The 27,508-nt window shown below is 37.5% G+C and overlaps 1 protein-coding gene across 4 annotated transcripts; it reads left to right on the top strand.

Moving 5' to 3' along the window:
* The first annotated feature begins 371 nt into the window (after positions 1 to 371).
* Positions 372 to 27,508, top strand: chd4a (chromodomain helicase DNA binding protein 4a). Of its 4 annotated transcripts, none has more exons than XM_039681473.2 (41): positions 372 to 511; positions 914 to 1,039; positions 2,438 to 2,559; positions 4,504 to 4,728; positions 4,820 to 4,938; positions 5,798 to 6,048; positions 6,816 to 6,940; positions 7,185 to 7,320; positions 7,809 to 7,978; positions 8,069 to 8,302; positions 8,887 to 9,090; positions 10,107 to 10,318; positions 10,404 to 10,535; positions 11,369 to 11,468; positions 11,581 to 11,772; positions 12,942 to 13,142; positions 13,225 to 13,362; positions 13,484 to 13,605; positions 14,521 to 14,694; positions 14,781 to 14,922; positions 15,050 to 15,181; positions 16,303 to 16,420; positions 16,534 to 16,658; positions 17,966 to 18,058; positions 18,158 to 18,296; positions 18,400 to 18,569; positions 19,371 to 19,548; positions 19,743 to 19,829; positions 19,937 to 20,028; positions 20,098 to 20,231; positions 20,710 to 20,854; positions 20,981 to 21,143; positions 22,438 to 22,538; positions 22,662 to 22,890; positions 23,006 to 23,065; positions 23,144 to 23,302; positions 23,679 to 23,787; positions 23,897 to 24,029; positions 25,492 to 25,687; positions 25,780 to 25,943; positions 27,255 to 27,508. In XM_039681473.2, exons 2-41 carry the CDS (start codon positions 985 to 987, stop codon positions 27,264 to 27,266), a joined length of 5,793 nt encoding a protein of 1,930 aa, XP_039537407.2. In that variant the 5' UTR covers positions 372 to 511; positions 914 to 984; the 3' UTR covers positions 27,267 to 27,508. The 4 variants fall into 4 exon arrangements, with proteins under 4 accessions (XP_039537407.2, XP_039537406.2, XP_039537404.2 ...); XM_039681472.2 differs by having other exon boundaries at positions 19,371 to 19,557; XM_039681470.2 differs by having other exon boundaries at positions 10,404 to 10,577.

Raw genomic sequence — 27,508 nt, 5'->3', positions numbered from 1 at the left:
CCGTTCATTCTTTTTTCGGAGTTATGGTTATTGTGGGATGTCAGTGACTATGTTTATTATTATGGGATGTTAACTGGGGTGGGAGGGGTGGCTGTTTCCATAGCAACTGTTGCTAAGGGCATGGTGGAATGGGGAAGAGAGGGTCTGTCTTTGGTTGGGGGGGGGGGGGGTATTATGGTCTGTATGTTGCAAGGTAACTATGCGGTGGGGGGAAGGGTGAATGTCTGTATGTATGTGTATGTGTGAATATGGGGAGGGTGATTATTATGGGATGTCTGGCCCCTGATCTCTTTGTGTCTATGCAAAGGGTGTAAGTGGCAGAAGGAGAAACTGCGACGTTGTGTGCATCATACAGCCGAGAAAAAATATATTATCTGGATACACTTTCAGTACTTAATCATTAGGGATTTTACAAATTGTATTTAAGTGTTTATGAAAAGGAGCCAATACAACGTGGTGACATCTTAAATTGCATTAGCTGTTTGTTTGAAAAGGGAATAGGTCAAGTTGTGTGAGTATACTTTCTAAAATTGTATTACATGAATTCTAATAACAGGTTTTTATAAATCATTCTATTTATGACATCTTTTAACGCATGTAAAATTAAGGGAATCTTAAAAGTTATGAAGACTTTGCAGGTTAGCATCCCTAGCCTGCTTAGCTAATGCCTCACTCACATCATGCCCCATTTGCCTATTAAATATCAATAACTTGTTTTAACCGCGTATTTTAAAAGTTTATTGACGATTTTATTCACTTGCATACCAAAAGGGGTTTTGTCCAATAATATAGCATAAATTTGCATGCTTTTCTAATTTTTTTGACATGTAGTGACCACTACGATCAGCATGCTACCGTGAGTATTAACTTCCGTTTGTATTGTTCTTTTATTTTCTGCCTCCCCCGGCTTCAGGAAGGCACCAGAGGAGGCGAAAATCGGCATACAAGGGTTCGCAATCCTCTCTATCTGGTGTTATCAACAATATGTCCGGCAGTGAAGACGATAGAGACGATTTTGAACCTCGGGCTATGATGCAAGGTAAAATATTTACGTTTATTGATGCGGGTCAACTCTTTGGTCGGTATTGGTTTTTCTTATTGCATATGTGGATGGAAAGTAGATACATGAAATGTTTTAACGGATTATTTGTGACGTATTTACTGTTCTCAGTTGGAGTTTATTGCTGTGAAACTTCATTTATTCGATGAACCAGTGGCTACTGGCTAGTCGGCTAACGTAACAACAAGCGGAGCTGATGCTTGATATTTAATTTCTTATAAAACATTAAACTATAAATGTCATTTTAACGAGTTAATCACGCTATGTATTTGTATACATTTGCATTTTATCTCCCCCTTTCAGTTTTTTTAGTCAGTGCTTTGTGTTGCCGGGTTTTTACGCGGCTAGCCGTCGACTTACCTGCTATTTTTGCCTTCACACTCAAATAATATGCCCTCATATTAGACAAACTTGGCACATTACGTTGATTTTAACATCTTGGTGCGCTTATTGAGCAGTATTGGTGGGATTATAGTAACATTTTATGTATTATGTTGTTGCTGTACCGGCGTTGGCGTTTCGCGGCCTACCGGTAACGTTAACAGTCGCGTGCGAGTTTGACGCGTGAGGATTTTCAGTGTCCTCGCGCTCTCACTGTTCGCGCGCTGTCGGCCTGTAGCGTTTAATCTAAAAACATGTCGTTTTTTGCTTGTAAAACATCCATAAATATAGGTTTTCAGTTTGATATTTTGATTTTTGCACACCAGTGTGTGCAGGAATCGGATGTGACGCTAGTTTTTCAGGGAAATGCTTGAAAGGTGGGCGGCTTTGCCCGGGTATTCAGTGTTTTGAATGGAGCAAAGAACTCGGTGTATTTTTTGTGTGCCTTACTAACCATATAAGACACAATGTACTTTTACCTCTAATGGAAGTAATATAACGTAACTGTGGTGTCTGGAGAAAAACAAGTAACTCTATTGTCTTTAATAATAAAATATAAAGTCCAGTCCATTAAGATCTTATATTAATGTCATCCATGGGAACACTTAGTCTAGGACTTGCAGAATAAAGTCAGCGCCATATGACTAAGAAGTGACACAAAATTACATTTCCTCAGATTTAGTATTTCCAATTGTTTCCAAGCTGGGTTCACAAGCTCATGAATTTTGTTTTTATTGTTATTTTCAGGCCTGAACATGAGAAAAATCCAAAAGTTTTATAGTGAATATACATTATATTAAATACACAGACTAAATTGACTACAGTCCAAAATATTAAGTTGAGTAGATATATCAATATAATTAAATCTCTATTAGATCATTTTTTAAAATTAATATTAATCCAATAGTACTTATCAGTATGACTGGGAAAGTCAAGAAAAAGTATAATTTATTAAAAATGACAAATTGATTTGATGTGTGTTTTTTTTTTTCATAGACGAGGATGACCTGGACGAGGAGTTGTCAGAGAATGATGCTCCAAAGGTGAAGAAGAAGAAGAAAGCCAAAAAAAGTAGCCGTGAGAGCAAAAGCAGCAAGAGAAATCGTTCCCGCAGAGAGGTAATGGCCTTTTTTTGTGAGTGTGTGAGTGGATATTGTTCGTGGGTAATATCCTTGGATAATGCAGTATTCACGTTCCTTATGTTATGGTTTAGAAACCTCCTCCACAGTGTCTTAATGAGAAACAGAGCAATTTAGCTGCTATCGCAAATAGGATAACATGTCCTAATGACTGTTCATATCAATGGTACAAAATAAAAAAAATGTTTAAAGCCACCGAATCCCAGTCCGACTGCTTCATTAATTATAACCACACAAATTGTATACAACTGCACATTTCAGGTGGGAGTTTTTGTTTAGTTTTTCATTATTAAGAGATGATTGCGTTCACTCGTGCGCTGCTGATGCTTAATAAACAAAATCTCAAAGTCATTGTAATGAATAAAATCTTAAATTCAGGCCAAATTATTAAAAAATATTTTAAGAAGTCATGGGATTAAACTAAGGCGCCTATTATATAGTGATCTGTCACGCTAAATTAAAGGGCGTCAAAATGGCATTTATTGTTTTAATATTGTGAAAAAATGGACATAATTTGAAATGACACTGTTTCTTATTGAAAGTAACAAAACGTGGAGCTTATAGAGGTTATGCGCGTGACGTCACCGTCGGCCGGAGTGCCTGCAGTTACTCACAGTGAGTGGTAAAAAGTCTGAGCGGCTGTATTTGTTTTCAGCGTGAATGCCGCAAAAGACAAACAGATATAAAGTGGGAAAGAGTTTTGACTGTACAACTTGATTTGACAAAAAAATCGGAGTTATATTTTTACAGACTGCTATAGAAAGAGGAGCAAATGAATCGCTGCAATTCACAGAAACGACTGGACTCCATTCAGCGAAAGGTGGATTTGCAGTTATCATTTTGTGTCAATATGCTGAATTTTGGTGTAAAATCATACCCATTTATTTTGTATTGTTATATATATATATATATATATATATATATATATATATAACAACTCATGTTTATCACAATATTTAATAATATTTATAATAACATAATATTTATCATTGCATATTCTGCATTATTGGATGTTTTTTTAATAAACACTGACCAAAGGTGACATAAGGTAAAGTGAGATCATCCTCAACAATGGACAAGGGCTGGGTGGGGCGGGCGGGCGCGTTCGGTACACCATCAGAGGTTTTTCGGTTCGGTTTGAATATCGTTACACCCCAACTGAACACAAAATAAAGTAATTGGCTTTATCTTGTAAGACAAGCTGAGTTATTAAAAGTAAAGATCTCAAATCGATTTTTGCAACATCATAAGTGGTTGTTAAAAGGACTATAAGTAAAAGCGGGCTCATGCACAACTTGGATGGTACCTGTGTTTGTTTGAGAAATGGGAAGTAGGGATTGCTCCGTTCAGGATTTTTGCAGCCAATGCCGACCACAGATTTCTTATTATCATGATTGGCCAATACCGGTCCTGATCATTCAGGCTTTGTATAAGTCATCATAAGTAAGCTCTCTGTTGAAATTCACTATTAACCCCTTACTAAAAGACAAAGAGTGTTTACAAATGGTGATTTCTCCCTTCACTACCATTCAAAAGTTTGGGTTCGAGATGATTTTTTGAAAGAAGTCTCTTATTCTCAACCAAGGCTGGATTTATTTGATCAGTAAAAACTGCAATATTGTGAAATATTATTATAGTTTTTAACCATTTTCTGTATAGTTTTAACCGTTTTCTATTAATATATATTTTAAAATGGGATGTTAAAGCTGAATTTTTTTAGCCTCATTACTCCAGTCTTCAGTGTCACATGATCCTTTTTTTTCTCCAGGATTATTTGAAAGTGACTTTTGTAATGTTAGAAATTTCTTTGTCACATCAGTTAAATGTTTTACTGGCCCCAAACCTTTGAACATTATCATAATTAGATTAGATCATTTTAGCAGCCTCCAGAAGTGATCAAAATATGTCCTATATGTCCTCCAGGATATCGGCATCAGTTCTCCGGAGCCTGGGGATGGGCCAGAACTGGATGATGGCGAAGACCGCTCAGAGAGCGAGGGTAGTGACTACACACCAGGCAAGAAAAAGAAGAAAAGAGCCAGCACCACAAAGGAGAAGAAAAGAAGCAGCTCCGGTGCCGACAGAATCTCAGCAGCCTCCAAACGGAGGGAACCTGAGGAAGAGGAAGACGAGGATGATGATGATTCTGTGAGTTCATATGAGATTTGAGAGTTAAATTAACTCTTATGGTAAAGTACATGTAAATCAAATCGCTCATAAGCTTTGAACTGATTTTAAGGAGCCTAAAAGTTCCTCTCAGCTTTTGGATACCTGGGGTATGGAGGACATCGATCATGTCTTCTCCGAGGAAGACTACAGAACTCTGACCAACTACAAAGCCTTCAGCCAGTTCGTCAGGTATGAGTGCATTACCCAGATTAACAATGTGACACAAATCATTGTATGTGAATCTTTAAGTCAGAATGAAATGGAAGTTGTGAGAGTCTTTTCTCAAAGTCATTTGAAGTTCAACCGATGGAATCTGGATCTCGGTTATGGTGGGTAGAGATGATGTGTCGAGACCGATCAGACTCTGTTTTACAACTGGAGTGAGTTACATGTGAGTGTCAGGTTGTCCCACCGTGCCAGATAACACGTCATCAGAGAAGAGAAGTCACTGCAAGAGGCAAAAAGAGGCATATTAAATATTACGAGACACGTGAGTTTAAAAAAAAAAAAGGGTCATTTTGCATCGATAAATCATTTATAAAACAATCAGATTCAAATTTTTATTTTTTTAATTTTCCTTCCATGGTGACTTTAAAGTGAAATCAAAATGGAAAACTCTTGATTAAACAATCCAATCCATTCCCAATGGATCAAGTCCTGCCCTACATTTTGTCATGTTCGGAAAGTCGTTTCAATCAGATCACAAATATCTAACAATAGGGAAGAAAACACAATCGCAACTTTTGTTTCATGCTGACTTTAACTGCTGCTTTTTTAATTTTGCTGACAAATTAGAAGTGTTATCTCCTGACTTACAACATATGATCATCTTAATCATAATTAACATGGCATTTACTCTGAAAAAAGTTGCTTGGCTAAAGGTACGGTCACATTATTGAAATTTCGCACGACTATTGAAATGACTGAATTTGGCCCTCTAAACAGTTGGATGCTAGCTTTACACCAAAAAAAGTAATAAAATCATCGGTGTATGTAAAGGGATTTCCCAAATTTCACCAACAACAATGCCCTCCCTGCAATTTCACAGGCCTCTGATTGCTGCCAAGAACCCCAAGATTGCTGTTTCCAAAATGATGATGGTTCTGGGAGCAAAGTGGCGTGAGTTCAGCACTAACAATCCTCTGCGGGGCTCGGCCGCTGCCACCACGGCGCTGGCGGCCGCTAGTGCCGCGGCGTCTGTTGAAACCGAAGCTCCGGCCGTTGCACCTGCAGCCCAAGTCAGCGTCGAGGCTACGCCAGCAGCTCCCTTACGCAAGGCCAAGACAAAAGAGGGCAAGGGTGAGTGCAAGGATGTTTCATTTTTGTTTGTTTGTGTAATTCTGATCGCTCTTCGTCCGTGTGAGTGACTTCCTATTACAAAAGCTGTTTTTCCCAGCTGAGATGTTAATTTGATTTGTGCATTTTCATCTGGGCTGTGTTATTATCATAAACATTCAGCAGTTGTTTTTTTGCGGTGTTGATAATGCGCTATTAAGCTTGTTTCACTGTAGATTGTTTTTAAATTGTCATCGTCACATTTTAACGGTTTCTGAGAACCTTAAAAAGGGCAGTTAAAACTGATTCGACCTGACAGCAAACCGCTGATGCTCATTTCACTTGCAAAAGGCGGCGCAGAAGCAAACATGGACTGCTTAATGCATTTGTTTGATGAAAAATGCAGTCTCCAGTCTTCATAGTCACACGATCCTCCAGAAATCATTCTAATATGCTGATTTGCTGATTTCTTATAATGATCAATGTTGAACAGTTGTGCTGCCTAATGTTTTTATGTTTTTTAATGAATAGAAAGTTCAAAAGAACAGCATTTACCTGAAATAGAAATGTTACTTTTTAGAAGTCTTTTCCTATCACATTTATTCAATTGAATTAATTAAATTCAAACAAATAATTTCCTTACATTCTTACTGACCCCAAACTTTTGAAAAGTATTGTAGATCATTGTGCTTTCCACATGCTAGCAGGGTTTATTTGTGATGTATGAGTTTTTAGCCACTAATGTTTTGCTTGCATAAAGGAAAAATTATGCTAATTCCTGCGCATTTCAGGTCCCAATGCACGTAAGAAGTCCAAACCTGCTCCCAAACCTCAGGAGAAGAAGGTGAAGACCAAAAAGGTTGCTCCTTTGAAAATCAAACTAGGAGGCTTCAACAGCAAGAGGAAACGCTCATCTGTAAGACCCTCAGTTCTACTTTTCTTCGCTCATTTCTCCAGCTCGCCTTTGCACTCATCCTTTAACCCTTTTCCATGAACGATCACGCTATTTTTTTTTCTTCCTGTTTCCAATTTTAGACAGCGTCTCACTAATGACATCCAAGTAATTTTCCAGTCATTTATGGGCTGAAGAACAGAATCGCAGTATATTTATCTCTATCTAATTCTTTATATTTCAACCCCCCCTCTTTTTTTTTTTTTAGAGTGAGGAGGACGATGTTGACGTGGATAGTGACTTTGATGACGGCAGTATGAACAGTGTGTCCGTTTCGAATGGATCAAATAGCCGCAGTAGTCGCAGCAGTGCGAAAAAGAAGCCCAAAAAGAAGACGAAAAAAGGTGAGGGTCTTATTCTCTGTCTTGTGAAACGTTTGGGCTTAATCAGGCCTATTTAGACACCTTTTCCCTTTCCCTTTGAGAACCGATGCCTCTTGTACATCTTAAAACCATCAGAGATCCTCCCCTAAATAAAAAAAATACTATCTTAGGACTCTATGAAATGTTTTTTTTTTTTTTAATTCCTTTTTATTTGTTTTAATTTTTCTGGATTCCATTTTAATGTTTAGACTGCGAAACTGCACCACCTATTCACACAAACACGTAGAACCTGCAGACTTGACATTTAAATTGCAGTGTTCATGCACTTTATTATTACAGAGACTAGTTTCCTAGTTTTCCCAAATTCTTTGACATTACACATCATACAGTAAATTCCATTTTTGTTACTGGATTCCACAATTCCGTTCCTTATTTCCACATTATGGAAATCATAGGGCTAACGGGCTATGCTATCAGTCGTTCATCTATTCTCTCTCTTTCTCTGCTAGGAGATGATGATATTGATGGCTATGAGACGGATCATCAGGATTACTGTGAGGTCTGTCAGCAGGGAGGAGAAATCATTCTCTGCGACACCTGTCCACGAGCCTATCACATGGTCTGCCTGGACCCTGATATGGAGAAGGCCCCGGAGGGCACCTGGAGCTGCCCACACTGTGTGAGTGAACCAACTTTCAATCTCCAAATGAGTTCAATCTGAAAGATGTCCCTGATGTGACCTTATACTCTGCAAAATTAAATCTTTTAGGAGAAGATGGGCATCCAGTGGGAGGCTCGCGAGGACGGGTCAAACGGAGAGGAGGATAATGAGGTGGTAGAAGAGGCGGAAGAGGACGACCATCACATGGAGTTCTGTAGAGTGTGTAAGGATGGCGGAGAGCTGCTGTGCTGTGACTCCTGCCCCTCATCATACCACATTCACTGCCTTAACCCTCCCCTGCCCGAGATTCCCAACGGAGAATGGATCTGCCCTCGCTGCACTGTGAGTCAACCACGTTAGCAGTTTTGGTAACACTTTACAATAAGGTTCATGTATTAACTAACATTAAGCAATACATTTGTTACACTATTTATTAATATTTGTATTTATTAATATCCAGCTGTTCATGTTTGGTCACAGTGCTTCAACTAATTTTTTACATTTTTTTTTTTTATTTAACCCTTATTTAACCAGGGAAATCCTTTGAGTACAAGTCTCTTTTGCGAAGGACCCCTGGCCAAGAAGGCCGCAGTAAAGTTTCCACATAAAATACAAAACAAAAATAAATACAATAAACATACAAGACAAAATACATTAACAATCACAATTTATTCATCTGAAATATATGAAATAATGTTAACAAATACAACCTTTGATCATAATAATGTATTCGTAAATGTTGAAATTAAGATTAATAAATGCTGAAGAGTATTGTTCTTTTTTTAGTTCATGTTAACTAAGGTAGTTAACTAATGAACCTTAATGTAAATTTACAGATTAAAAAAAGAATAATAATTTAGATACCATACAAATAGCCTATTTGTATAATTACTGGTGAAATATTTGATATCTCTCTCTCTGTCCAGTGTCCTACTATGAAAGGTAAGGTGCAGAAGATTCTGACCTGGCGTTGGACTGAACCTCCTCCACCGACCCCTGTGGCCCGGTCCACTGAACTCGCAGCTGATGCGCCTGACCCCACACCATTGGCTGGTCGGCCTGAGAGGGAGTTCTTTGTTAAATGGCAGAATATGTCTTATTGGCACTGCTCCTGGGTTTCCGAGCTACAGGTACATCACTGGATCTTATTTTGGTCTTAAAAATGGCTTGGCAGTGTCATCTTAATTATTTTAATCAATATATTGCAATATATTATAGGTCATTTATTATAAATGTATGTTTTATGTTTAATTTAAGAGGAAAATTCACACTTCAGAGCAAATTATATATATATATATATATATATATATATTACCGGTAGATTTATTTAACTGAATTATTATTGCTTTTTCTTTTTAGCTTAAAGGTAAACTTCACTTTGAAATGAATTTTTATTGTATGTTGTGGTATGTTTTAGCTTACCTCAAGGGCATCCAAGATGTAGGTGTCTTTGTTTCCCTGTAGTTTCAATATTTGAAATTTTTAGGTCAAACCATTTGTCAGTCATATAATGGAGGTCTATGGTCACCACCTCAAAAAAGCACGCACAGAGAAGTCCAGATTAAACATCATGATTTAATGACTCGTAATGTTAGTACACATTGATGGCCTAAGACATGCTCTGTGCATGCTCTTTGAGGTGGTGACCATAGACCTCCATTACATGACATGACCGACAAGAACTGTTTGACCTAAAAATATCAAAATGGAAACTACTGCAGAGACAAAGACACCTACATCTTGGATGCCCTTGAGGTAAGCTAAAACATACCATAACATACAATAAAAATTCATTTCAAAGTGAATTATACCTTTAAGCTAAAAAGAAAGAGCAATAACAATTCCGTCAAATAAATCTACCGGTAATATATAAAATTTGCTCTGAAGTGTAAATTTTCCTCTTAAATTAAACATAAGACATACATTTAAAAGAAATGACCTATAATAAATTACAATATATTGATTAAGCTAAAACATCCCAAAATTAATTTCAAAGGAAACTATCCCTTTAACACAAACTTTCAAGGTTTAATCTACTGTCTGTGAATCCAGACAATGGCCTGTTATAATGAATCCAAATTTAGGCTGAATTCACACCTAAGTAATTTCCTTGATCCTAACTTTGGCTCGCAACATCTCTCTCTAGCTGGAGATGCACTGTCAGGTGATGTTCAGGAACTACCAGCGCAAGAACGACATGGACGAGCCACCAGCCACAGACTTCGGTGTTGAGGGCGATGAGGACAAGAGTGACAAGAGAAAGAAGAAAGACCCCACCTACGCTCGGATGGAGGAGAAGTACTACCGCTTCGGCATCAAGATGGAGTGGATGATGATTCACCGTATTCTGAACCATAGGTGAGACGAGCTCAAGAACTTTGTACTGAATCTCTTTCGGTCAATTTCATGGCTCATGACGTACTTGTTGTTTTATTCCTTTTAGTGTGGATAAGAAGAATAACTGTCACTACCTTATCAAGTGGAGGGATGTAACGTACGATCAGTCTACCTGGGAGGCAGAAGATATGGATATACCAGAGTTTGACACCTTCAAACTGCAGTACTGGAACCACAGGTATACATGTGAATCGAAACCACCTTTGCAAGGCGAGGCAAGGCAAGTTTATTTATATAACACATTTCATACACAATGGCAATTCAAAGTGCTTTACATAGAAGAAATTAAAATAATCAAAATAAATCAGAATAATTAAAACAGTTTAGAATAAAAAAAAAAATGAAATAATGAAAAATAAAATCATGATAAAACTAAAATACAGTAAATAATTACAACAATTTAGTTTCACAATAATGTGAAAAAAACATAGGGAAGACTTTAATTCATATTGGTTTGTGATATTTTTTAATTCCCGTCAGTGTTATATTTAGTATTATTTATACACAATTACATATTTTGATATCTTGAATTTGCTTGTATTTGAAATTTGTACAATTTTAACTGGTTAAATTTAGTGGTTTTGTGCTTTTGTAATTTATTATTATTTTTTAAATATTACTATTTATGTTTTATTAATTTAGTTTCAGTTCAATTTTAGCTTTTATTTATTTCCAGTTAATTTAGTGCTTCAATTTAAAACTAAATGAATATTAGAAATGGTAACTTACTGAAATAAGTTTGTTTGTAAATTTAAATGTAAATGTATTTTATTTTAGCTTTCAAATACAAATATTTTGGTTAGTAACAGTCTTGGTTGCAACAGCATAAAAGCAAAGTGCCAATGAAATGTATACAAAAGACTATAAAAACAGTTTGTTTTTTAAATTAAGAAATACATTTAGATTTTTAGGATATTTAAGGAGAAACCTTCAGGTTCATAGCCTGAAAGTGCTTGATGCACACATGTGTTGATGCACACAATCATATTCGTCTGTTTCTCTGTCCTAAAGGGAGTTGATGATGGGTGATGAAGGAAAACCAGGAAAGAAGTTGAAGATCAAGGGGAAGGTGCGCAAACTGGACCGGCCTCCAGAGAACCCTGTCGTGGATGTAAGTGAGCTTCATTTAGTTGGTTCTACACACTGGCAGCACTTATTAGACCCAGAGGCATCATTCACTTGCTCATTGATGGTTAAAACACATTTCTTTTTCTCTCCTGTAGCCCACCATTAAGTTTGATCGTCAGCCAGAGTATCTGGACTCCACAGGAGGAACGTTGCATCCGTACCAGCTGGAGGGGCTCAACTGGCTCCGCTTCTCCTGGGCTCAGGGAACCGACACCATCCTGGCAGACGAGATGGGTCTGGGAAAGACCGTGCAGACTGCTGTTTTCCTCTATTCACTGTATAAAGAGGTGCCCTGTTTGTTCTAACTTTCATTGAGAGTCCAAGAGTTATGATGGATTATGAGTAGGGCTGTCAGTTAAATGCATTATTAATCGCGTTAACGCAAACCCATTTTAACGGCATCAGTTTTTTTTTTAATGTGCGATTAACAATCTTTTTGGCTTAGCAAACTTTGTAGTTTTTCACGTGCTTTTGCAACAGGACGTGGTGCTGCGCTATGAAACCTATTCATTTCAATGTCTTGCTTTTTGTTGCTTCGTCGACCAAAGCGCAAGTGGATCTAGCTAGACCAGAAACAAAACAGGCACGCCGTCTCACACACTTGTTTGGGCTTGCGAGACGGCCAAATAGTTGGTTAACGTTGAAATGGATGCCAATAAGATTCTGAATGGAAATTTTACTTTTAAAATTTGCCAAATTCCACTGACAAGACCAAAGTGGTCAGTGTGTTTTGTCGTTGTGAACTGAACTATTATCATCGCAGCATTTCCAGTCTAAAACACCACTTGATGCGAACTCTCCGCTAATTACACTAAAATGTAATTAATCGCGAGCTAACTATGACATTGATGCGATAAATATTTTATTCGTTTGACAGCACTAGTTATGAGATAAATGGAGCAAATAATTAAAATGCATTATGCTTTATTAATCTTTTAATCCAAGAAAAACTACATTACCTTTCTAAAGTTTGGGGTGGGTACGATTTTTGTTGTTTTCTTTGTTTTGATGAAAGAGCCTCTTATGCTGAATTTATTTGATCAAAAATACAGTAGTGTTGTGAAATATGATTTCAGTTTAAAAATGTAATTTTATATTTAAAGCTTAATTTTCAGAAGCATTCTGATACCTGCTCATTAAACATTTCTTATTATGATCAATGTTTGAAACAATAGTGCTGTTTAATATTTTGGTGTAAACTTTGATGCATTATTTTCAGGATTCTTTGATTAAATAGAACGTTAAATACAAGAATAATATCTTTTTTTTTAAAAATCATACTGGCCAAAAACTTCTAAAAAAGATACAATTTTCATACAATGCTGTTGCTCAATAGTATATTTGATGTTTTGTAAGCAAAAACAAATATAATGACACTGAGACATGAATGTTACTACCTTTTGTACAGCATGTTCTCTTTCTTTAGTTTTAAAACGCTGGTGTGCTCGTTCTTCAGGGTCATTCAAAGGGTCCGTTCCTGGTGAGTGCCCCCTTGTCCACCATCATTAACTGGGAGCGAGAGTTTGAGATGTGGGCCCCGGATATGTACGTTGTCACATACGTCGGTGACAAGGACAGCAGGGCTGTCATCAGAGAAAACGAGTTCTCTTTTGAGAACAACGCCATCCGTGGTGGCAAGAAACCCTCTAAGATGAAGGTTAGTGAGTTGGAGATCTCTGCTTTCCATCAAAGCATCTTAAGACGCTTGTAAATCAATGATTGTTTATCTTATCGTGCAGAAAGAAGCATCTGTAAAGTTCCATGTTCTGTTGACCTCCTATGAGTTGATCACTATTGACACGGCCGTCCTGGGCTCCATCGACTGGGCTTGTTTGGTGGTTGACGAGGCCCACAGACTGAAGAATAACCAGTCAAAGGTGAGACCTAGTCATTTGACACTGGTCATTTGAACCAGGTTTGACCACATAACTTATTTATTACACAGTACATTTTTATGATGGTTCAACGTTTTAATGTTGTGCTGTGGTTGTTCTACAGTTTTTCAGGGTGCTGAACAATTACCCTCTGCAGCATAAGTTGTTGTTGACTGGAACTCCACTACAGAACAACTTAGAAGAGCTTTTCCATCTGCTCAACTTCCTCACACCAGAGAGATTCAGGTATGTTTGTCAAAATGTTTATTTTTCTGATTAATTTCAAACCAAAAGATCTTGAAGCCTTTTTCCAACATAGTTGACAGCGCGCCAGAATCAAGTTCTCCTTCACGCTTGATCGAACAATAACGCACATATTTATGTCAAAATGTCAGTTTTGTTGAGTATGTTCATAAGAGCAGTTTTAAATTAGTTAGTCTTGAATGTAAAGAGTGAGGACACGTTAGAGCAGTGACAGCAGCCACGAATGCTGTCTGTTATTAATGTTAATCAAAGCACAAAGGTAACAGAAAATTACTCACTGACTGAAGAACTTTTGTACCTTTAATAATGATTAATCTTTATATAATTTATAAATTATGCAGTGTCGACTGTATGATAACTTCATTCAATTTCTGTATATTTCCTACATGTAAGACTGTTAGGAAGGGCACAGGTAAATTACAGTTATTATATGATTCATGTGAGGATTGTTCATTTAGATGTAAAGTGTTTGTTTAAGCCTAATATATGAAGACAAATTTTTTTTTATAGCTTTCGATACACTGTAATGTTGAATAGCTATAAATGTTTAAATTTGTGGGGAAAATGAATTTATCGAGATCTCAGTAGCTGTATTAATATTAGTGATACTGGCCTTCATTCTTAAAAATATGCCATTTGAAGTATTTAAAATATAATGGTTTCACGTTTCTACATTAATTTGCTGAAATTATTAAATTATAAAATATATTAATGTATAAACTTCAGTGTTTTTAATTGCATTTAATCACAGAAAAAAATGTGAAAAGTTGTTTTTTTAATGATTGACGGCACTATAAAAAAATTCTTGTACATTTTTAAATGAACCCCTTTAGCACCCCCTGGTGGCCCCTGTCCGTCTGCAGACATAAATGACACTCTTTATCTCTCACTCTGCAGTAATCTTGAAGGTTTCTTGGAGGAGTTTGCCGATATCGCCAAGGAGGACCAGATCAAAAAGCTTCACGACATGCTGGGACCGCACATGCTCAGGAGACTCAAAGCAGACGTGTTCAAGCACATGCCCTCCAAAACCGAGCTCATCGTCCGAGTCGAGCTCAGCCCCATGCAAAAGTGAGTATGTGATGTGGTGTGGACTGCGAACTAGGTTACAGGATTGGTAGAGACAGTTTTTTTTTAAATCTCATATGTTAATCCAGGAAATATTACAAGTTCATCCTGACCCGCAATTTTGAGGCTCTGAACACTCGTAGCGGAGGAAACCAGGTCTCCCTGCTTAACGTCGTCATGGACCTCAAGAAGTGCTGTAATCATCCTTATCTCTTCCCTGTGGCTGCTATGGTACGCTCCAGTTTTTGCCATTTTTTTCACCTTTAATAGATCAATAGCATATGTTCTAGAATGTGATTTGAGGATAAAAGCAAGTCAATTGAAGAGATCCTGCTCTCTGATTGGCTGTGTGAAACAGGAAGCTGCCAAGATGCCCAATGGGATGTACGAGGGCAGTGCCCTGACTAAATCTGCTGGCAAACTGCTGCTACTGCATAAGATGCTGCGGAAACTCAAGGACGGTGGACACAGAGTGCTCATCTTCTCTCAGGTACACAAGCATTTTATTTATTTAGAAATAATTTTCTTAATTTTTTATTTTTAATTCTTTCTGTTGCTAGAAATGTATCCATAATAATAAATATTGCTATTAATTATTTGCCTTTCTGTTCTGAAGTTTGGGGTTCTTTTTTATTATTATTATTTATTTATTTTATTAATACTTTTATTCAGCAAGGATCATTAAATTGGTCAAAAGTGACAGTAAAGACTTGGATAGACTCAAGATTTATATTTAAAATAAAAAGTTTGATCCTTTTGAAATTTATATTCCTCAAACAATCCTGAAAAAATGTATCACTGTTTCTATAAAAAAAACATTTGAGCAACAAGTCAGTATATTCACATTTTTTTGAAAGATCATGTGACTTGAGTTATGATGCTGAAAATTCAGCTTTTCATCTCAGGAATACATTTATCTATTTTTATGTATTTTACAAATGTAAAGTTGTTTAAAATGTTAGTAATATTTCACAATATTGCTTTTTTACTGTATTTTTGATCTAATAAATGCAGCCTTAGTGAGCACAACAGACCTCTTAAAGCATATTAAAAGTCTTACTGACCTTTTGAACGCTGTAAAAAGATTTTTAAAAAAGTGTATATTGACAAAAACACCCATGATGAACAGCAGGAGTTTGAGGCCCCGTCCACACTACTGCGTTTTCGTTTAAAAATGGAGAATTAAAACGAATACGTTCTCCGTCCACACCAGCGTTTTGTCTGCGTATTAAAATTGATCTCCGTCCACATTAAAACGACTGAAAACGCAGATCACGTGAGATCACGTGACCATTCACCAACACTGGGCATGCGCGCGCCGGTGTAAACAGTGGTTGGCGAATCAGGGAAGGATACGTCATGACTGATAACACCCAATCATGGAGCCAAGCGTCAGCGTTTCTGAAGTCCTACGTTTTGTCTCGTCCACACTAAAACGCCCTCCGGAGTTTCAAAACGCAGCTGCAGCGTTTCTAAACTTCTCCGTTTTAGGTCTTCGTTTTTCCCGTTTTAGTGTGGACGGGAGGTGCAAACGTAGCAAAAGGTCTCCGTTTTTAAACGAAAACGCAGTAGTGTGGACGGGGCCTGAGATATGTGGTCCCTCTTCTCTAGATGACCAAAATGTTGGACCTGCTGGAAGACTTCCTGGAGAATGAGGGCTACAAATATGAGCGTATTGACGGAAGCGTCACTGGAGGCATGAGACAGGAAGCCATTGACCGCTTTAATGGTAGGACCAGATGTGGAACTAATATGGTCCATGCATTTGTTCTCTGTTGCTCTGTATAAAGTCAATTTCTCAAAGTAGTTCAAATGTCAAAATGATTTGTTTTTTCGCTCTAGCTCCTGGTGCTCCTCAGTTTGCTTTCCTGCTATCGACCAGAGCCGGTGGTTTGGGTATCAACTTGGCGACCGCAGACACAGTCATCATCTACGACTCGGACTGGAACCCTCACAATGACATTCAAGTAAGATCATTCATCCGCTAAAGACTCTATAGCCCCTTTTTGCACTGAGTAGCAGCCACCAGGGTGGTTCCCCGAGAACTAAATGTTCCCCTAGTGCCATTTCCCTGGTGGCACTCGCATCGCCAGTAGGACCAGGGTGACCAGACCTCCCAAAATCTAAGCTGTTGTCCAGAATCCCGAAACCGGCCTTAATTGTCCCGAAAAATATACTAAAGCAAACTAAACTTTTTGTTTTTTACACGCATCAATTCGCTGGATTCAAAGTGTTCACGCGTATAACTAGATGTGGTAGGGGCGAATTTGACGCGCTATTCACATCTGGTGTGAAAGCAGCAAAGGAGTGATTGATTGGTCGTGTCACTGTGTGTGCAAAAAAATACTTCGGCCGGGCCTTAATGTCTGATGTCGGGTTACACTTGAAGCAAATAATCTACACAATTAATTTTCCTATTTAATGACCGACAATTTAGTTTTAATAATAATTTTGATGTAAGGCTTATAAGCATTAGGCTATACCCTGAAAGGTCTGATTTAGCCTGTGCAATAACTCTAGAACACCCTATCGACCGCATAGCAACGCCCTGACAACCATCCAGGATCACCATATGGACCACATAGCAACGTCCTGACAACCATCCAGAACACCCTATGGACCACATAGCAATGCCCCGATAACCATCCTGAACACCCTTTGGACCACATAGCAACGCCCTGACAACAATCGTTGTCAACACAATAACATTTGAGTTCATGATTTTTTTTGTGGCAGACTAAAGACTAATGACAGACTGTTGATCTTTAAATAGAACTATGTTTATGCATATTTTGAACCAAAACCTGACATTGAAATCCACCCCCAATCACATCATATTTAGCTTGGTCCTCTCAAAGTTATGTTTTCTCCTTAGGCTGAGAGGACCATCTATCGCTGTTTTCCATGTTCGTAAAGTTTGTACGTGGAGTAAATATGGAGCTTTTTTTTTATATGGCGGGTGCTGGTGTTTGGCGTGCGTTTGTCCAATCAGGGTACACTTGCGTCGCTGGTAGTTCCTATGGAGCTGGGTTAGACCGTACTATTTTAGCTAAGTTAGCTCCCCCAAAAGTCGTTCCTAGAACCAAAATCATTCCCAGTTCCTGCGGTGCAAACACACCAAAACGCGGGTCATTCTGACTGTAGTTCAAGGGAACTATGAAAAGGTTCCTCCGGAGCAAAGCCGGTTTATTTGGTGTCAAGATAATCTTCAGAAACTTAAGTGTTTCATTTAGAGTTTGTTTGGTTTGTTGTCCTCATTTTCACTTCTGTGTAGGCCTTCAGCAGAGCTCACAGGATTGGTCAAAACAAGAAGGTGATGATCTACCGCTTTGTGACCAAAGCCTCTGTAGAAGAAAGAATTACTCAGGTATACCCTATCTTTCTGGGAAGTGACTTTTTAAAAAAAAAAAATTGGCAATACTGTATTTTGAATGTAAACTGATTGGTCTTTGCGTTTAATCTCAAGGTGGCCAAGAAGAAGATGATGTTGACTCACTTGGTTGTGCGTCCTGGATTGGGCTCAAAGACCGGTTCAATGTCCAAACAGGAGCTGGATGACATTCTCAAATTTGGTACAGAGGAGCTCTTCAAGGACGAGGGAGAAGGTGTGGCTGGAATTACAAACGTCTTTCCTTCTTACTTTATAGCTGTACAGCTTCTCACTTTAGGAACTGAGATGTGTGAAACTGGTTGTGTTTGTCTGTTAAGGAGAGAACAAAGAAGAGGATAGCAGCGTGATTCACTATGACGACAAAGCCATCGATCGGCTGCTGGATCGGAACCAGGACGCCACGGATGACACGGAGATCCAGAGCATGAACGAGTATCTCAGCTCCTTCAAAGTGGCTCAGTATGTGGTCAAGGACGAGGAGGAAGCGGTGAGTGCCGATAAAGAGCAATTTGGCCTGTTGGACCTGTGTGACTGCACAGTAAATCAAAAAATAACCAAAATCGTGATGTTGCTTTATAAAATGCGTTTAGAAACACAAAATGCGATACTTTGCAAATACTTTGCAAACTTGCAATGAAAAGAGATTATAAGCCCTCTGTCAATAAAAGAGAAGCTAATAGTCTCCTCCTGTTTTATGCCAAAATTAAACTATACAGTTTATTAAGACCATTTTGAGAATTTATTTTAAATACTATTATATTTAAATACTTTTTATCATACAGTGATATATTATAATAGTAATATTACTTGGTTTAATGTTTGAGAACAGCCTTAAATATTAGTTTTGTAAATTTAGCATGCTTAAATTTTTTTCTTAAATACTAAATTTACTTTTATATATTAATGTATAATTTATTAGAAAAAAGTACAATATTAATACCTTATTTTAAAGGTAAATTTAAGGTATATTATACTAGTATAGTAGTAATAATACACTAGTAAGGTATTGCAATGGTTTAGTTTATTTTTACTTTGTAATAGTACAAATTAAAACAATGAAAAACTCATATTTTATATGCCATTTACAATTTTTACCAGAAAAGGTGCAATATTATTGTTTTCACCATATCGTGCCACCATAGTTGACACAAGTGATATGACACATCAATCTGTGGTTTATTCATGTCTCATACTGACTGATTGGCACATAACTTCATTTTACATTTATGTATCTCACTTTTGCCATATTTTGCTCTTATTCACTGTTCTTTCTTGTCTTCTCCCCTAGGAAGAGGAAGTTCAGAGGGAGATCATTAAGCAGGAGGAAAGTGTGGATCCAGATTACTGGGAGAAGCTGCTCCGACACCATTATGAGCAGCAGCAGGAGGATTTGGCTCGTAATCTGGGCAAGGGCAAACGAATCCGCAAACAGGTCAACTACAATGATGGCTCCCAAGAGGACCGAGGTAAGACACGTAAGGATTAACAAAACTTCTAAACGTGATCAAATCTAAACTATAAACCATGCTTGGCATTTTGTTCAAGTTAATATATGACGTTATAACTTAAAATATTATAACTTTTAATATATAACTTAAAATAACATTTAAACAACTATAAGCAATTGAAAACGTCAATCATCTTTCATGCTCTGTTTCAGACTGGCAGGATGATCAATCTGATGGCCAATCAGATTATTCCGTTGCTTCAGAGGAAGGAGATGAGGACTTTGACGAACGATCAGAAGGTGAGATGAGCATGACGAAAAGTAAAGATAGGAATTTAGAAATGTATAAAAGATTTATAAAATGTTAACGCCCTTTTTCTGAGCACAATTTTGTCGTCTGCTTGCAGCCAATTCACGGCGACCTAACAGGAAAGGCCTCAGAAACGACAAAGACAAACCCCTGCCCCCCCTGCTGGCCAGAGTGAGCGGCAACATTGAGGTGAGGGAAGAATAAACTGGGATTTTTTTTGTTTTGAGTTGCACTTACTAAAACATCTTGATTTTACAGGTGTTGGGTTTCAACGCTCGTCAGAGGAAGGCCTTCCTGAACGCGGTGATGCGCTATGGGATGCCGCCTCAGGACGCCTTCACAACCCAGTGGCTGGTCAGAGACTTGCGTGGCAAATCAGAGAAGGAGTTCAAGTGAGTTTTAGCTCATTTAGTGATTTTATTTTCAATCTGTTTAATCCATTTATCATTATAGATGTCCCTAGATGAGTTGTGTTTCCCAAAGCCAACTATGGTCGCAAGCTCTGTCGTTATTAACACAATTTAGCGGAACCTGCGACCATAGTTGGCTAGCGATACTTTTGGGAAATGCACCCCAAGGTGCTTTTTTTTTTTTTTTTTTTTAACTTTTCTGTTATCCTAAGTTTGTTTCTTGAATGATTTCTGAAGGATCACGTGACATTGAAGACTTTCCATTTTAATATTTCACAATATTACAGTTTTTACTGTGTTTTGATCAAATATATAGTCTTGGTGAGCATAAGAGACTTCTTTAAAAAAAACATTTGAAAAATCAAAAGCAAAATGCACTCCTCAAACTCCATAAAATCCTAAATAAATATTCGTATCTTTGGAGTATCAAGATCTATAAAGCGGTTTCTCTTTCTCTCAGGGCTTACGTCTCACTCTTTATGCGGCACTTATGTGAGCCTGGTGCGGATGGTGCTGAAAGCTTTGCCGATGGTGTTCCTCGGGAGGGACTGTCACGGCAACACGTCCTTACTCGTATTGGTGTGATGTCGTTGATCCGAAAGAAGGTAAATTATCGCGTGGTTAAAATGCAATACCAGTGAGTTCATATTAAAAATTCTAAGATGCTTGAAATCAAAGTTTAATTTTTGAAATTGTCTAATTGTGGGCATTTGGATAACCTCTGTTTTCAGGTGCAAGAGTTCGAGCATGTAAACGGTCAGTGGTCCATGCCCTGGATGATGGAGTTGAATGAGAATAAAACCGTGTCCATCGCCGGCAGCCAGCCCGACTCCCCCAGCAAAACGCCCTCTACTGGCACTCCAGCGGACACTCAGCCGAACACTCCTGCTCCAGGTACCGCACGCCTCAGCTCACTCGTCTAATTCCCGTTTGTGACCAATTCATCCTCAAAATCTCCAGCAAACATTCATTCCCTTTCAAAACAAGATTTTGTCAAGTGGTGTCCACCAGCTGTTTAGTATATTCTAGACTTGACTGACGCATGTGTTTCTGCTGAAAGGTGAAGTTCCAAATTTATGCATGTTCTTCATGTGTTCTCACAAGAGATCGACCAATAGCAAACCACAACCATTTAAGCATCCAATTAATTCCCAAAAGTCCTGCCCTAAAATGTTTTTCATGTTGACTTTAAAACTTTTCTGGAAGGATATTACTGAACAAGTCCTTGTGTAAATTTTATTTATTGTATTTTTCTAAAGTTTGGTTTTATTTTATTATATTTATACATCTCCTTGATAACTTGTAGAAAACATACAACAGCTCTTGCCATGAAAATAGCCTCAGCTGCTGACACAGCATTAAAATGTATTCATTTTATGGGCTATAGGCCTTATTCAGAGCAGCGCCATGGCAGGTATGAAAGTGAGGCTGTGAGGGATAGACTTACCGTGTTTCCAATGGCATCCGCTGTAGAAAGCTGAATAAAGCGGCTAGATTACTTACAATTTTACACAGCTTTCATTGTCGGGAGTTTTTTGTCAACTGACATTTCTTGAAAAGATATTTTTCCAGTGTTTCATGAGCAGAACAATCCGAAAACACATTAAATAACAGTACAGCCCATTGAAGAGATGCAAGTCTATCCCTCACAGCCTCGCTTTCATTCTCATTAAAAAAACAAAGATGGTGCTGCCGCGAATAAGGCGTATTACTGCAAAAATTGCGGTCCAAATTAGAGCCAGGCCGATATTATCGGCAATTTTCTAAAATATCGGTATCGGCAGTTATAATGGCCGATAAATGAATATTTGAAAAATAAAATAAAAACGGACTAATCACGCAGCTTATAACTATAATGCAATGTTAGGGGCTAATTATTATTTTATTTATCAGAACTTGAATATATTTTGATGTTCCTCTGTTCTGTTGTGAAAATAGAAACAGGTTTCATATTATTTTCATATTAATCATATTATTTTAGTTAAAACTCATAAATAACTACAAATAACTAATGTTAGAGAAATCTGTCAATATTTTGTTGTGCGTTTCTGAAATAATAATAATATCGGCCGATATATCGGATTTTAAAACCAACAAATATTTGTATCGGTATCGGCCTTCAAAATCCTTTATCGGTCTGCCTCTAGTCCAAATACTAAACCTTTTTGTGTGTGTGTGTGGTGTACAGATGGTGTTTCTAAAGCAGAAGATGGTGTAAAAGATGCTGAAAAAGAAAAGGTGAAAAATGGAGACGGTGAGAAGGAGGCCAGTGAAAATAAAGACAATGAAGTAAGTGTCAGCTTATGCAACAAACTCTCTGTATCTCTGCTTAATTTTCAGTGTTTTTTTTTAACCATGTGACTTAAGAAGGTTTTGGTTATTAATGAGGTGATTCTATTTCTTCATCAAAAGGTCATTGCCATTCCGGATGAAGATGAAGCTTCCTCTGCTCCTGAAGAGAAAGTAAAAGACAAAGAGGAGAAGGAAAAGACGCCCGAGTCTTCTTCAGAGCCAGATAAGGCTGATGGGAATCAAGTTGAGAAGGAAGAGGAGAAAGGGAAGTCTGGAGAAGCTGATGAGAAGACCGAAGACACCAAGCCCAAAGGATCTGAGGCTGAGAAGGAAACTTCAGACAACAAAGGTGAACAGGAATGGCATTCACAAGCCATTAAACTTTAATAATGTGGAATCTCAAGGTTCAAAAATCTTAAAATTCAAAACTACAGTGGCTAATTTCTATTTATACGTCCTTTCAGGAGAAAAGGATGATGAACCTGAGAAGATGGACACTACCCCTGTTACAGACGAGAAGAAAGGTCTGTACCACCTGATTGGATTTTATATGATTATGTACTTTATGGATTTTTACTAACTTGTCGTTCTTTTCGTTGCAGGTCAGAAGGATGAGAAGGAAACTGGTAAGACGGAGGAAGCAGGAAAACTACAGAACGGAGAAAGTGCCAAAGACAGCGTCGCTGCAGCAGCAGTCGCTGAAGAGAGGAAGAAAGCCAAAACACGGTTCATGTTCAACATTGCAGATGGAGGGTTTACCGGTAAGATCTCCTGTTGAGAGTGTTTGTTTCAGGTTGTGTACTACTTTTAAGCTATAAGACGTTATGATCCAAAAAACGTGGGACTTTAACGAGCTGTGAAGACTTGTCTTACATTTTCATTTATATATAGTATTTAAAAAAAATGCATAATATATCTGTAATGGACAATGTTGTAACAAAAATACACTGTTTAAACAGAATTTCAGTACCTACAAAAATAGTTTTATCAATCAGTATATTTTTAATACATTTTATGTTTTGTTCCTTTGTCTCTTGTAGCATGTTGCACATATAATATATTCCTTAAAAATGCAGAATTAAATTTGTCATCATTTTCAGTTTTTGCGTTAGAGCTAATTCTCTTTCTTTCTCACAGAATTACACTCACTGTGGCAGAATGAAGAGCGAGCCGCCACCGTCACCAAGAAGACCAACGAGATCTGGCATCGTCGCCATGACTACTGGCTACTTGCTGGCATCATACAGTATCCTTAAAAAACCCAGCTGCTTTCAGTGTATGTGCACGTGTCAGTGTGTGCTACGTGTGTTCAATGAAACGTTGAATATGAAATGTACCTTAACTCACCGCCTCAGACATGGTTATGCTCGTTGGCAAGATATTCAGAATGACGTCAGATTCACCATTCTCAACGAACCCTTCAAGGGAGAGATCAACAGAGGAAACTTCCTGGAGATCAAGAACAAGTTTTTGGCCAGGAGATTCAAGGTATAATGAAAGGAATCAATCTTTTTTTCTTGTTGGTTGTATACAAGTCACGATATACGAGATACGCTGTGTTCACATCATGTTGTAATTATGAGATGACAACCTGTGATATTCTGATCACATCTTATACGTTTCTATGAATCTGGCTAAATGCCTGTGTCTAAATGAATCCGCATCGGTCGGAGCGCTCCAAAAATTCAGAATTTACAAGTAAAAAATCGCCTAGAACTTGTCATAACAAGTCGGAGTCTCGTAATATAAGCCTCGTTCAGACTGTCAGTCCAAATCTGATTTTTGCTCATATCTGATTGAAATCCGATCAATTTACCAAGTGTGAACAGCAAAGTGCAGTTTTCCATACCATTGTTAACGAAAACGACCCCCCCCCCCTAAAATCCTGACGAAATCCAGTCATAAAAAAAGGAATTTACTGTATAACGCGGATTTTCACGTAATTTGTCTTTTTTTGAGGAAAGCTAATAAATAGAAAGCAGTTCAGTACACAGAAGCACACAAATATTGTACAAGTTTAATGATTTATAATAAATGATTTCAATTAATTAGACATGCTTTTTGATTGCTAAAAAATGTACACTGCGTATCCGTAACACGCCCGCTCCGCAACACTTAGCAGTCCCCACCCCTGAAAAAAAATCCCAGGGGAAACACTGAAGTGTTTTTTACAAATCCATTTCTAACTACATTTCATATATGGTTTTAAATCCTATTCATAGTTTTATTCATTTTTAGTTTTATTCATCCTATTCATGGTTTTAAATCCTATTCATTTAGCTTTTCTGGAAATCCATTTCGGTCCGACTGCTCTGATTAGATTTCTCTTGGTTTGGGACTGTCTCTCGCCATGTAAACATGAACATGTGACGTTGTTATAGGGAACATGCTGAAAACAATGCTGTGTTGTTGCAAAGTGCTGGATGAGCAGAAAATGCCAATAACACAGAGACATGATTTGAAACCAGCGGAGATGAATAAATCCACGCATACGAGCCTTAATACGGTTCCAGTTGAACATCGTCATATTATAAATAAGACGACATATGTATAGACCATTTCACAAGATGTAAACAACACTGGTCCAGAAACACTTCCTGTTTCAGTTTGTAACTGCTTTCTTTATTTCACATTTTAAAGAAAACATCTTAAAGATGTTTGTTTAACTTTTTGATTCAGTTTTAAATGTTCTGTTGGTTGTAATTTATCTCAGCTTTTATGTAGTGTTAAAAAACTGAAACAGGAAGTGTTTCTGGACCAGTGTTGTTTACATCTTGTGAAATGGTCTATTGCAAACCCCTCAGTGTTGAAGTTGTTGATGTATACCTACCAACGCAATATCATTTGCCATAGACACCAATGCAGATATTCTGGAAAATTAAACTATTTTAGATCAGATTCCATATAATGTGTGTGTGAACGTAGCCTTAGTAACAATTTTCTTGTGTAGTTGCTTGAGCAGGCTCTGGTGATTGAAGAACAGCTGCGCAGAGCTGCGTATCTCAACATGACTGAAGACCCCTCTCACCCCTCCATGGCTCTCAACACACGCTTCAGTGAAGTGGAGTGTCTGGCCGAGTCCCACCAGCACCTGAGCAAGGAATCCATGTCCGGAAACAAACCTGCCAACGCCGTCCTACACAAAGGTACTTAATTTGAGCTCATGCTGTTTTAATGTCATTCCAGAGTTACAGAAGACAACACACACTCACTTCCTCTTTGTATTTGTTTCTGATAGTACTAAAACAGCTGGAGGAGTTGCTAAGCGACATGAAAGCAGATGTCACCCGTCTCCCGGCGACCATCGCCAGGATCCCGCCTGTTGCCGTGAGGCTGCAAATGTCTGAAAGAAACATTCTCAGCCGTTTGGCCAGCAGAGGACCAGACACACAGTCTCAGCAGGTATGTCAACACCTACCTGTACTGCTAGGATTTATGCTAAGTTTTTATAGTCTACATTTAGTATTTAAAAAAAAAAAAACTGTACTTACTAGCAAGTCGTTTATATACAGTGGGGGAAATTATTATTTGATTCCCATGTATTTTAATTTATTTAGAAATGCATTTATGTAATTTCTAGGGCTGTGCAAAAATTAATTGCGATTAATCGCATCCAAAATAAAAGTCGTATATAATTATTTTGTGTATATATAAATACCTATGCATGCATGTATATATTTAAGAATTATTTGCGCTTAAATTTTGTATTTTTATATATATTTATATATAAAATAAATACATAATCTATGTTATATAAATATTTTATATATGAATAACACATTTTCTTAAATATATATACAAAATAATTATATACAGCACACACAAATATATTATGTAAACACAGACTTTTATTTTCAATGTGATTAATCACAATTAATTTTTGCACAGCCCTAGTAATTTCATGTAATAGTTGACCGCTAATTAGTTCCTTGAGCTGAGACACTTCAGATGCATTGCACACTTCACCATGATGGTTTTGAATTGCTTGAAATATGATTGAAATCATAAAAAAAAATACAGTTCAGTGCAACATGTAGTGGAAGTCTGTCATAGGTTACATAAAATTATAATCAGACATGGTTATTGTTTGCTTAGCACATGGAATTATTGGTGAGTTTTTTTTTTTTTTTTTTTTTTTTTTTTTTTTTTAATCAGGCTCTCAAAAATTATATAAAATTTGATTAAGATTTATCGGGCCTAAATATATAAGATGAGAGACGAATACAATTAAATAAATATAAAATTTAATACAAAAAAATAGTTTAGTTACATCCATAATCCATACAAGGCTATTATTGTTTCTTTATTCAGTCAGCCATACACTCGTTACATATTAAGTCTGCACAAGAGTAACCACTAAGGTTTTCCCAGAAATCATTCACTTTCTGAATCGATCATGGAAAAACAAAACTTGTCATGAATTATGTCGTGTTTTCAAAGTAAAACATGCCACTTATCCACTGTGAAAGCACAGGAGCTAGTCTTTTCCCCCATTAAACCGTCGACATATATTGTGCAATGTCTAAATTTAGCTCTGTGCCACATCTAACCTTATACATAAATGATAGACAGAGTCATTAAGTACAGAAAACCTCATCACATTTTCGATATTTTAGACACTTCATAAATTTTGCTCATCATTCAAATAGACATCCTGCAGATTTGCCGTTGTGTCGCATCTCTTGTTAAGTGTTGTTTGTCTGATGTCGGCAGGTCCAGCAGTAGCCCTCAGCAGACTCCAGTCCTCACAGCGCCGCACACCATGTCTACATTCCTGATTGCACATGATATCTCGTCTTAGCTTGAATCCACTCCCTCGTACTGTCCGCTCAACCCTGGGGGCTGTGGAAATTTGAGCTGTTTGTTTTTTATTATTTTCCTAATTAATATTGTTTACATAATATTGTTGATGATGGTTTTTGGGACCTCAATAAAATGTTCAATAAAAAGGTTACTGTTTCTTTTAA

This window comes from Pimephales promelas, chromosome 18 (genome assembly GCF_988280905.1).
Source record: "Pimephales promelas chromosome 18, fPimPro1.hap1.1, whole genome shotgun sequence".
Lineage (NCBI taxonomy): Eukaryota > Metazoa > Chordata > Actinopteri > Cypriniformes > Leuciscidae > Pimephales > Pimephales promelas.
This window is presented reverse-complemented; position numbering and strand designations above follow the sequence as displayed.

Bases quoted from the DNA above. Each gene is read 5' to 3' on its own strand.
- chd4a (XM_039681469.2), top strand. From the start codon at position 985: ATGTCCGGCAGTGAAGACGATAGAGACGATTTTGAACCTCGGGCTATG. The intron at 22,539-22,661 runs GTAAGTGTCAGC...CTTCATCAAAAG, and splicing joins GTGAAAATAAAGACAATGAA to GTCATTGCCATTCCGGATGA. The intron at 23,303-23,678 runs GTAAGATCTCCT...TCTTTCTCACAG, and splicing joins TGCAGATGGAGGGTTTACCG to AATTACACTCACTGTGGCAG.